Source organism: Lactuca virosa, chromosome 5 (genome assembly GCF_052849685.1).
Source record: "Lactuca virosa cultivar CGN04683 chromosome 5, Lactuca_virosa_CGN04683_v6, whole genome shotgun sequence".
NCBI lineage: Eukaryota > Viridiplantae > Streptophyta > Magnoliopsida > Asterales > Asteraceae > Lactuca > Lactuca virosa.
The window spans coordinates 393655284-393667539 of record NC_136430.1 but is presented as its reverse complement, the minus strand read 5'-3'; the positions used below and the strand labels follow the sequence as shown (position 1 = coordinate 393667539).

The window sequence follows — 12256 nt, the reverse complement described above, 5'->3', positions numbered from 1 at the left end:
TCCGCGGAGCTCCGCGGAATGGATCTTGAGGTTTTTTTTTTTTTTTTTAAATACACTGATTTATTTACGATTTTGCCATTCCGCGGAATCCATGTCTATACTGGAAATCCAATTTTTTGTGTCAAATATTTTGAAAATACTTTTTTTTTTTTTTTTTTTTTTTTTTTTTTTTTTTTTTTTTTTTATTTTATTGCCAGGTATTTTCCCAAATTTTTATCTGTACTACATAAATACATCTAACGTCTTCTTCTCCACAGGATCAGGTTTAATCGTCGCTTTGTCTTAAACGAAGCTATGGAGGAAGCAGCAGCAACAGTGAAATCGATCTTCCTATATCCAATCAAATCTTGCAGGGGTATCTCTGTTTCAGAAGCACCCGTTTCTTCCACCGGTCAGTTTAAATCTCCGACTTCACTTGTACATATAATTCACCCAATCTCCCGTTCTCGTTTCATTATATGGCATGCTTTCCGAATTGAATTAGGTTACAGTTAAGTTCATCAGAAGCTTTCAGTAATTATATCTCATTCCTTTCCTAACCATTGTTGTTGTCTGATTCTACACTACAGTCTCCCGCGGAAAATGAAAATTTGGGGCTTGAACATTACGGAAATTAGATATTGTCAGCATGATATGATTTTAAACTGAAATCAGGAGTGACATTCACATTCCTTGAGTTATCAAGCGATTTGAGTTGTAACAAATTCTCTTAAGAGATTTCTAGATGGAGGACTACTGGACTAGTGCTTTCTCTTTTTGTTCTTAAACCCTTGTGTGAAATGCTATAAAGAGAAGTTTCAATACACTGTCTAGTGTCCAGAAACTTGTGGTTTTGATTATGTAAATGAACTGAATACTGATTAAGTTTGAATCTAATTTAGTGTTAACATTATATACAGGTTTTATCTGGGATAGACAGTGGGTTGTTGTGAACTCAAAAGGAAGAGCTTGTACACAAAGAGTGGATCCAAAGTTATGTCTGGTTGAAGTAGAGCTACCTGAGGGTGCAGTTTCAGTGGGTTGGATCCCAAACAAGACCTCCTACTTAGGTAAATAACACTAACACTAACACCCTCTAATCATCTCATTTTTCTCAACTTCTTTTTCAATCTTAATTTCCACCATTTTCTTTTTCATCATAAACCCAAACATGTCAGCATGAAGCAATATTGATCTTTAATGTAAAATTAATTCAGTGATAAGAGCTCCTGGGATGGATGATCTGAAGGTGCCATTGTGTAGACCTCCTCAAAGTCAAACATGTGATGGTGTGTCAGTTTGGGAGTGGTCAGGATCTGGTTTGGATGAGGGAGATGAAGCATCCAAATGGTTCACCAATTATCTTGGCAAACCTAGTCGCCTTGTACGCTTTAATCAAGGTAATTCCATTTCCATTAATGTTTTTCTTTTTGTCTTAATCGATTTAATAAACCAGTTAGCCTCATGTGTATACAGAATTGGAGACTAGAGTGGTGGACCCCGATTATGCACCTGGATTCAGAGTTATGTTTTCTGATGGATATCCGTACCTTGTAGTGTCCCAGGTTAATTTTCAAGTTACTAGTATTTATATCAAACTTTTATTAAATTTGATTTCTAAATTTTTAACCTTTTTTTTTGGTCAGGGATCTCTAGATTCATTGAATGATGTTCTCAAGGAACCTGTACCCATAAACCGTTTTAGACCAAAGTACGTATCATATTTTATACATTCAGTATGGGAAAAATACAAAACAGAAAAAAAAATACTTGTATTTTCACCATTTTATCGATTTAGTCCCTCAACAACATTTTGTATTTTCACCATGTCATACCCTTATATACATATATTTACATATTTCAGCATTCTGGTTGATGGTTGTGAACCGTTCTCTGAGGACTTTTGGAAAGAGATTAAGATAAAATATTTAACATTTCATGGTGTCAAACTTTGTTCGCGATGTAAGGTAAAACAATACACCTGTGTTTTCTATTGCAGTGGGCCACTGTGTACCTGATTTATTTACATCTGATAAGATGGTTTTCTTTTCAGATACCCACAATTAATCAGGATAATGCAGTTGTGGGTGCTGAGCCGACTGAATCTCTTGTAAAGTTTCGGTCTGGGAAAGTCTTGTGTCCAGATCGAAAGGGGCAAGGGAAGGTAACATTTTTAATGAAATATTTTTTGTTAATTTTTTTTTATGTGATCTTTAAAATGTTTTTTTTACATAGGTGTACTTTGGACAAAATATGGTATGTGCCAATGTACATGAAGAGGGAAATGAAAAGATAATTAAAGTGGGAGATCGGGTGTATATCATCAAGATGTTATCATCGTATGATGGTACATCAACTTAAACTCTGGCCTCATAACAAAAACAATGTCAGAGTTTCCGTTCCAATGTGTATTGGGTAATTTTTGTTATATTAGCCACTTAGTGGGTTGTTGTGTATCTAATTTACATCTTGAATGATATTTTAGAATAACCCATTTTACAATGTTAGTGAACTTAAAGACCTAAAAGTATACGAAAGTTAAATACACTAGGTGAATAGTATCTTATTAACTTCTATGTTTATGGAAAGTAAACAATTTATGACTATTTAACTATCGCATTTTAGTAGTTGGTGAAGATTATTAAGCTCGCGAAAGCTCCAAATTATTACATATCGACTACAATATTTATGACACATTAATTATAATATTTATTAGGGGTCGGTTTGTGTCGGTTTTGGGGTAAAACCGAACCCAAACCGATAAGTTCGGTTTTGGGTTTTGAAACCCATTGGGTTCGTTTTTTGGTTTCGTGAGTCGGTTTTTCGGGTTTAGCCAATGGGTTGATGGGTTTTAACCCATTTTTAGAAATTCTAAATAAAATGAAAAAAATTCAACCAAATTTAATATCTAACAAAAACACTAAACTCAACAAACTAGTTTAAAGAAACTAAGAATGATTAAAAGCCAACTAGTTTGAAGAAAGTAAGAATGATTAAAAGCCAACTAGTTTGAAGAAACTAAGAAAGATTAAAAAGATTAAAAGTTAAAACTAATTGATGGGTTTTGGGTTTAAACCCGTGGGTTTGGGTCAGTTTCTGTTCGGTTTTAAACTCATTTGGTTGGTTCGGTTTTTTTAATGGGTCAGTTTTAATGTGAAAACTGAGCCTAAACCGAATTGCTCGATGTTGAAAAATCTAAACCCAAAATCAACGGTTTGAGTTCAGTTTCGGCTTTATCCGTTTTTTGGTTTTCGGTTAAAGGCTTTGCTCAGCCCCTAATATTGATAGTGAAAGGTTGAGGAACGACATTAAACTCTATTGACTGTGTTATAAATTGAAATTCTGAAAAAGTAACTCATAACTTTATTATATCTAACTTTCTTATTTCTTTATAAATTGAACATTTATAAAAAGTAACTCATTGATACCAACCATGAAGGTTGGTACCGTTCAACTTATATCAGGTTACATGTTCCCATGCCATTATTGAACTAATGTTGTAATGGAGTAAGACTCACCAACAATTAAACTAAACCAGGAAATATATTGCCAGAAGAGAAGCAGATGGAGTGGTGAGTTAGAAACGATGTCGGAAACCTAGTCTCCGATTAAGAAAGGGAAAAGGCCTCTATGAATGAGAGAAAGAAAATATATTGCCAGAAGAAAAGATGGAGTGGTGAGTTAGAAACGGTGTCGGAAACCTAGTCTCCGATTAAGAAGGGGGAAAGGCCTCTATGAATGAGAGCGAAAGAGGAGGAGAGATATAGAAGTAGAAGTGGTGGTGGTGGTGGGGGTTGGTGTGGTATTTATTTATTTTTATTATTTTTCAAAAATAACTATTAGTTAATAAATCTAAAAGAAAAAAAAAGAGAGTAGATAAGTCATTTTATATGGATGAAAGACCAACTACGATAGAAATTGAAACTATAGGGACCTTCCATAAGACCGAAAATTTTTTTGGGACTAAACTTGATATTCTAAAAAGTCACATGGAGTATTTGTGAAGATTTGTCTAAAAATATTGAAGAGAGGGGGGTAAAGGGTAAATTATGAGGATGCCAACCGTAAACGTGAAGATGGTCGGACTCTTTACCTCACATAAATCATATTTGACATATTGTTTTTCTTGTTATATTTTCCTTAAGGCTATCCGGAATGGTGGTGCAAGAGACGCGTGATTTCCGACGTGGCAGCCCAAAGGACGCGTGAACACCGCCCCATGGATCAGTGGCTTGTACATCTGTTTTCGTATGTTTATATGTTCTGCTAAATATTTTTTTAATGCTTGTATTTTATTAATAATTGTCTTTTATGTTTATTGTTTTTAGGATATTGTGTTTTTTTACTTATTTGCTGAAAACTTATATTTAGTGTTAGAAGTATTTTTTAAATATGTTTATATTATGTTTAGTGTTGAATAAATCGATGGAGGCATAAATTTGAATGAACTTTTTTTGATGTTAAAGTTTGAGAACATTTTCTTCCAATTTTATGTCTTAAACTTTATTTAGCATTTGAAGATATATTTGCGACTCTTTTGTTTGGGACATATTTTTTATGAGTAGGGATGTAAACGCACACGAATGAGGGTTATTTATGTTCGTTCGTTTAAGTTAGGCGAACAAACGAACGAACACGAACGGATAAACGAACATTTTTTTGTATATGTTCGTTCTTTTAACAAATTACATTGTTCATGTTCGTTCGTAAACATTTTAAACAAACATAAACGAACATAGATAAACAAACATAATTAAACATATAGAACATAAACAAAGATATATATATATATATATATATATATATATATATATATATATATATATATATATATATATATATATATATGAACGTAAAAAGAACTTAAATGAAGATATAATAATGTAATCAAACATAACCGAACATATCATACATACTTATAAAGCTAGCATTTTTTCTTGAACCTCATGCATTTGAAACCCCCATAATAATTTGCAAACACCTCATGCATTTGAAACCTCTTATTTTAATGAATATCACTCAAAAGTCTCTTAATAATGATTAACAATTCAAAGGTTTTATAACTTATATAATATATTTAATAAACAATTAATGGATACTCTACTATAAAAAGGTCAATCTTTTTGAGTAGACACACAAATACAAATCACATACAAAATTCACAAAGAAAACAAGTTTAAAGTTTTTTGTGTTGGTTTGAGGATTTTGAACAATTTTTCGAGCCATGTTATTATGTTGAAGTTTTTAATTTGTAAGTTTGTTATATACTAATTCTTTTTTGTATTTTCTTGATTTAAGTATTCTTTTAAGAATATCATTGTATGTTGTGTTTGAAATTTTAATGTAAATTAGATTAGATTCATGTTATCGATCATATGTTATGGAAGATGATATATATAATATTTAATTAACTATTGTATACATGTTTGTATGTTCATGTTGCTTCAAAACAATAATTAATTAAAAATCATGGATATGTCATATTATCCATATTATCCATGTAAGCCTTTTTTAAAATGCAAATTGTCTATCTTATCACTTTATATTTTAGTATATGTTTAACATTTTAATTATAACAATAAGTGTTTTTTAAAAGTTTCTTTCACTTATTAATAATAACAAGTGGTTTTAAAATTAATAAGCAATAATTATAAATAATAAAATCAAATTACATGGATATGTCATATTATCCATGCAAGTCTCTTTTGAAATGCAAATTGTCTATCTTATCACTTTATTGTTTAGTGTATGTTTCACATTTTAATAATAATATTAAGTGTTTCTTAAAAGTCTTCTTTAACTTATTATTAATAATAAGCGGTTTAAAACTAATGAATAACAATTTTAAATGATAATAACATCAAATTATAAATTACATTTAGTTATAAATAAATTGTATTTTAAATGAACATCATTATTGAAATTAGAAAATGATCGCATAAGTAAAAATATAATTAATCAATAATAATAATCGTTAAAAATAATATTAAATAGATAATTATATTTAATTCTATTAATGAGGAATGTGGGTTGATGTATTGTTCAAAATAATAGAAATTATATATATATATATATATATATATATATATATATATATATATATATATATTAGTGTAAAAATATTATCTCAAAGTTAATGTCAATAACATAACCATTTTAAACATATATTTTTCAATATTTTATCAATATATTTTTAATTTTCGCTGCGCAACGCGCGAAAATTCGTCTAGTATGAATATAAAAGGTACTTAAATGAACGAACATAAACGAACAACATAAACATGACCATTGTTCATGTTCGTTCATTTATTAAATACACGAACATAAATGCACTTCCCGATGAACCGTTCATGAATAGTTCGTTGAACGTTCGGTTCGTTTACAACCCTAAGCATGAGTTAAGAATTTGTGGGATATTGATTGCCAATTCCGTTTGTTTAATTCGAGTTTTTTCCTTAAAATCTAAAATCTCCTAAAAACTCCTAAAAGCTTGTTGTTGAATACAGATAATTTGTTACAAATGTGGGAGTAGAATTAGTGGGATATTTATTGCCAAATCCATCACTATTTAGTGACATAATAGGCCGCCACTTTTTTTTGGACACGGCAAACGAATTAAGTGGAAACCTACTCACAATATTTCAACGAGCACCCATGGTTCGAACTCCTTTACAAGGCAAACCTAGCCCCCATATATAAGGATTTTCAGGAAAAAATTCTCCACATGTGGCACTAGCACCACAAGAGATAGTTTAAGGAAATCGAACTCCTAACCTCACGGCCTACATGGGTATAAAACCCTCTGCGTCAACAGTTAGGCTGGATATCACGCTTGATTTAGTTTTTAGTTCAACATTTTGAAAATATATATAAAAAAAAACTATTTATCAATAACCATTTGTAACAAGTACAAGCTGATAAAAGTTATGGGTGAAACCAATAAAAATTAGTCTGATAACAATCGGATAACATTGTAAGAAGCTTATTGATTGTCTCATTCGTGCAGAAATGTGTGATCATCTAGGTTCATCAATAGGGTATAACGAACGAAATTGATCTGAGCTATAGAGACTTGATGCCTCTACCGAGTCCATAAATGGATTTATGGAAACATCATAAAGGTCCGAGTGTTCCCCCTCACTCATTCTGCTCAAACCATCTTCACTACCTTGTTGACTAACCCATGGTTGCTTGGTGAGTTTTCTTAAACCCTCTAGTTGCATAGCCACTTCCTTCATTGTTGGTCTGTCATATCCATTCATATTGAGGCATCGCTTCACAAGTGAAGCAATTGCTTGGAGTTGCTCAAGTGAACCCTCTCTAACAACTCGAGGGTCAAGAATTTGAAACAAGCTATTTGTTTTCATAGAAACGAGGAAATAGGCTGCTAAGTTTCTTTCTGCTTGAATTCGCTCCATGGAAAGGGGCTTCTTACCTGTTAGAAGCTCTAGAAGCACAATTGCAAAGCTATAAACATCACTCTTATCTGTTAGTTGACTTGTATGAAAGTATTCAGGATCAAGATACCCTAATGTCCCTTGAACTAATGTCGTCACTTGTGTTTGATCCAAGGGTATCAATCTTGAAGCACCAAAGTCGGAAATTTTGGTGACCAAGTGGTCGTCTAATAATATATTGGCTGATTTCACATCTCGATGAATGATGGGCTTTGAAGCAGCTGAGTGAAGGTACGCAAGTGCTCCAGCGGATTCAATGGCTATTCTTAAACGATTATCCCATGATAACCAAGCCATTCCACCATTAGTATGGATATGATGGAAGAGAGTGCCATTAGAAACACATTCGTAGACTAGCAATGGGACTTCACTCTCCAAGCAACAGCCTAAGAGCTTAACAACGTTCCTATGGTTGATTTGAGTAAGAATAACAACTTCATTGATAAACTGCTCGATCTGGCTTTCATCCATAACTCGTGACTTCTTTATTGCAACAATATTTCCATCAGCTAAGATGCCTTTGTATACAGTCCCATAGCCACCACGACCAAGAATGCGATCTTCTGAAAAGTTATTTGTCGCCTTTTCTAGCTCTTCAGTGGTGAAAATCTTTGTTGATTGATTCACACCACCACCTTCATTGGTATCTATTTGTTGTTTCAACAACATACCACCATTTTTTAGGAAGTAGTTCTCCCTCAGTTTGATAACCTTGCGTCTCTGATGGCTGAAATATAGCCACCCCACTCCAATCAATATAGATAAGAATCCGAACCCCATTCCTGTATATTGCATACATAAAAGTCATCATTTGTCACTCTTAATCAATGTTATAAAAACCGGTTTTTTAGTTGAAACGGTATGATGACCGGTTTAACCGGTTCGATCGTCGGTTCAATCGGTTTATATAATTTTCAACTTTTTTCTTATTTTCCTACATGTACATAGACATCCACAAGTTTAAACATTAAAAAATAAAAATACAAGCTGTAGATCATCTCAAATAAATTAAAAAACACATAACCATAAGTTTTACATCAATTAACGTATATATCAAAACGAAAATAAAATATAATACGGAAACAAAATATAGTTTTAGATGAGTACAAACGCTTTGAAATTTTCATAATATTTACCATTTGTTTTTATTAAAAGAAATCTAAATAGATGTGAACAAAACACCAAAGTTTGTTATGCAAAATGATTCATTTCCATGTGTTTTTATATAATTTAACCGGTTTAATTTAACCGTTTTAACCGAGTTTTTGTAAAAACCGGTTAGTTCATTCCGGTTCAGAAATAGACATAAACTGGTGTTAGTTGAAGCGCTCCGCTCTCCAGTTTCCGATCTAACCGGTTCGACCGGCCGGTTCAAACCGGTTTTTAAAACATTGGTCTTAATGCATGGTTAAGCAATATAAAAAATCTCCTTTTATTATTATTATAATAATGTAACTTGAAAAATCTACTTAATTATAACATGATCTGATTACAAAACAATTTTCATTATTATAATTAGATTGAGTCTCTTTCTTATCATAACACCACGGTGTCGGTAGAGTTTTCAAAGTATAGTATGCTAATAAGAAAAAATAAATAATAATATAAGTTACTACTATGTTATAATTAGGTAACTTTTCAAGATGCCGTACATGTTTCAATAAAGAGAAATAAAAATAAAATGCTATATTACATAAGAGTATGTAGAATACATGATTTAATAGGAGATTTAAATAAGGTGAAAACTAAGGTGAAAACCTAGTTGTCATTCAATAAATGAAATCATGAAACGCTATAATGACACATTAACTAGATTTAAAGTTTAATAGCCATTGATTCTTCAATAAAAAAGAAATTAAGAAAGTTCTCTAATTCTTAAATAAATATTTAAAATATGTTTCATTGCACTTTACAATATTCTAGCCTATTTTCTAGCTAGTTTATCTGATGCTCTTTATAAGGATCTCTTTAATGGTTGTACGCAGAATAATCAATAATCAATCAATGGAATAGATTGTTTTCTCACTTTCTTTACAATGCATCATGAAAAAAAATTGAATTAGTTTTATGGAATAGTGAATGCTTATGTCGCAATTCATTAATCTCTCTGGAGTTCAATGCATTGTCGATGTCATAAATGAAAACTAATACATTGTTATTTCTCGAATTCAGCCAAATAACGAAAAAAAAAGCGAACAAAATTATATAGGGGTGCAAATGAGCCGAGCCAAACCCGAGTTTGGTCAGGCTCGGCTCTGGCTTGTTTAAGTTATACGAGGCTCGAGTCCGAGCTCGGCTCGATTTGAGCTTTCTTGTACTGAGCTCGGCTAGAGCTCGTAAAGAATTATACAAATTTGGCTCGGGCTCGAGTTTGACTCATTTTTTTATCTAACATGCCTAAATAAGCTTAAGCTCGGTTCGAGCTCGTTAAGAAGCTCGTTTACTAATACCTTAAATGCATAATTCCATAAATATTTTTTATTCTAATATATAAAAATAATAATAAATTATATTATATATAGACTTGTTTAGACTCGCGATCCTAATCGAGCTTAGTGACATAAGCTCGAGCTCGAGTTCGTTTAATAAATGAGTTTAATATTAAGCTCGAGCTCGGCTCGGGCTCGTTTAAAATCGATTTCGATTCGAGCTGATCCCGAGTAGCTCACGAGTAGTTTGACTCGTTTGCATCCATAGAATTATATATAAATTTCCTCACCAAGAGACAATTTGAGGACAGGGGATTTCGAATTCGTGGCCCTGCAACCACTCCCATCCTTTGTTCCATCTCCTTCGTATCCATGAGGGCACGAACAATTGAAACTTCCAGGAAGATTAGTACAAGTCCCGTTACACGGATTATTGTTAGGATCAGCACATTCGTCAATATCTATAATTAAAACAAATATAATAAATTAAAAAAGAGGAATATAAATGTATGCTTATATGTCATGGAAAGGCAATATATCAATATATGTACATAGCAAATGTACAGTACTAACCATGGCAACCAGGAGGAAGGTAAGGATTGCCTTCATAACCACTCTCACAAGAGCACCTATACCCTCCTTTCCCACTAGTAAAATCCACACAAACACTATTCTGTTGACAATAATAATCAGTTGTTGTTTTATAGTCCTTACAACTCCTACTTCCGATCACCCAATTCAGCACCACCGGGACAGTTTCAGCCGTCCTACTAACAAAATCAGGATCCACAAAATCTGAGGCACCCCGAAACGTAAATGCACTTTCCTCTCCAAGAAACGTGTAGCCGCATTTGTTGAAAGACCAGATTTCTGTATGAGCATTCAGTGTGAATACGTTTGCGAGATAAGTCGTTAAACCATTTGGCACACTCGTTGAGCAACACCCCATGCCTGAAAAAGAAAAAATGGAACTAGCTCTTTAATTATTGGATCAAGAACACAACATATGATTAGATTTATCGGAAGTGATGAAAAACGAAAACCTGAACATGAACCAACGGGAACATCTTGAACGTTAGAGCAAACAGATACGCATCCACTGCTGAAATTCTTGCCTTCGATCCCTGACACCGGAGATACGAAGGAGTAGTCGTCGCACCCAACGGCTATCACTTTGTTCAGTTCCGATATCGTGAAGTAGGAGTTTTGCACCACAAGCCCACTGGCGTTATCTTGAATCACCGAACCCGTTTCATTGTAGCACTTGGTAGCAACGATGTTTTTGACTCTTACGTGTTCATCGGAGATATCCACCACCTCTACGCGGTGGAACTGTGAATCACCGGAGTAAGAAAATAGTTCGGCTGCCAAGAAGGGTTTCGGGGGATTGAAGGATGTGTTGCAGGTGATGTGGAACCAGGGTCCAACGGAGCACCCGGAAGCGATGCCAAATGGGTATGGTATGGTGAGGTTGCCGCATTTACTTGGGCAGCCGGGAAGGGTGATGTTGTTACCGGTGGTTGCCGCCGGCGAGAATGGGATACAAGATAGAAACAAGAGTAGAAAGACTAAAAGCATTTTGGTTGTTGGTGAATGGTGATGATCAAATTGAAAGTCGTTTAGGTGAAGGTTTGCATTATAATCAGTTTTTCATGATTTTCATATCCTAGCTTGGTCAAAGAGAATTTTTTTTTTTTTAAATTCAATAATTTGTTTCTATTATTAGTTTTTATTCAAATTTATTTTCATGATATTTCATATCATTTCGTTATCTTATTATATGTTTTTTTAATGTACTTTTAAGACTGAAAAAAAAAGTTAACATATAAATTAATTTATAAGATAGTTTTTTTGTAATTTACTATTTAGTAAAATCATAAAAATAATTTATTTTACGAGATGAACTAATAGTTTTTGATAAACTAATTTAAAAATAGCTTTAACAAAAATTACTAAGTTTTTTTTTTTTTTTTTGAAAATATTCCAAATATGTGATTAATGTTTTTTTAGTTATATATCTAAATGACTAAATATATATTTATTTCATTTTACATTTTCAATATAACTTTTATACGCTATTTTTACCGAACACTATTAATTCATAATCTAGGTTATTAATTATCCATTAATTATCAGTTAGCTTTTCAGTTAAAAATTAAATTTTTAGCTGGTCTACAAATTGAACCTAAATTGTAACTTTGTTTCAACTTTTACTATTATACTTTTACATTAAAAAAATGGGAAAATACCGGCAATAGTCAAAAAATGGGGGGTAATTTCAAAATTTAAACATGAAAATGAACATTTCCAGGTATAGACATGCATTCCGCGGAGGTAGCTCCGCGGAGCTCCGCGGAATGTACTGTAGCTCCGCGAAATGAATCTTTAGAA

At 32.6% G+C, this 12256-nt stretch overlaps 2 protein-coding genes across 2 annotated transcripts; one reads left to right on the top strand and one right to left on the bottom strand.

Moving 5' to 3' along the window:
• Positions 1 to 240: 240 nt before the first annotated feature.
• On the top strand, positions 241 to 2481 carry LOC145111265 (uncharacterized). Its single transcript, XM_079047560.1, has 8 exons — positions 241 to 391; positions 900 to 1049; positions 1197 to 1379; positions 1456 to 1544; positions 1626 to 1690; positions 1844 to 1946; positions 2033 to 2143; positions 2215 to 2481. Exons 1-8 carry the CDS (start codon positions 295 to 297, stop codon positions 2338 to 2340), a joined length of 924 nt encoding a protein of 307 aa, XP_078903686.1. The 5' UTR covers positions 241 to 294; the 3' UTR covers positions 2341 to 2481.
• A 4364-nt stretch (positions 2482 to 6845) lies between these two features.
• Positions 6846 to 11480, bottom strand: LOC145110798 (wall-associated receptor kinase 2-like). The gene is made up of 4 exons (XM_079047113.1): positions 10909 to 11480; positions 10439 to 10816; positions 10156 to 10326; positions 6846 to 8218 (listed from the first exon to the last, which is right to left on the bottom strand). Exons 1-4 carry the CDS (start codon positions 11441 to 11443, stop codon positions 6996 to 6998), a joined length of 2307 nt encoding a protein of 768 aa, XP_078903239.1. The 5' UTR covers positions 11444 to 11480; the 3' UTR covers positions 6846 to 6995.
• Positions 11481 to 12256: the final 776 nt, after the last annotated feature.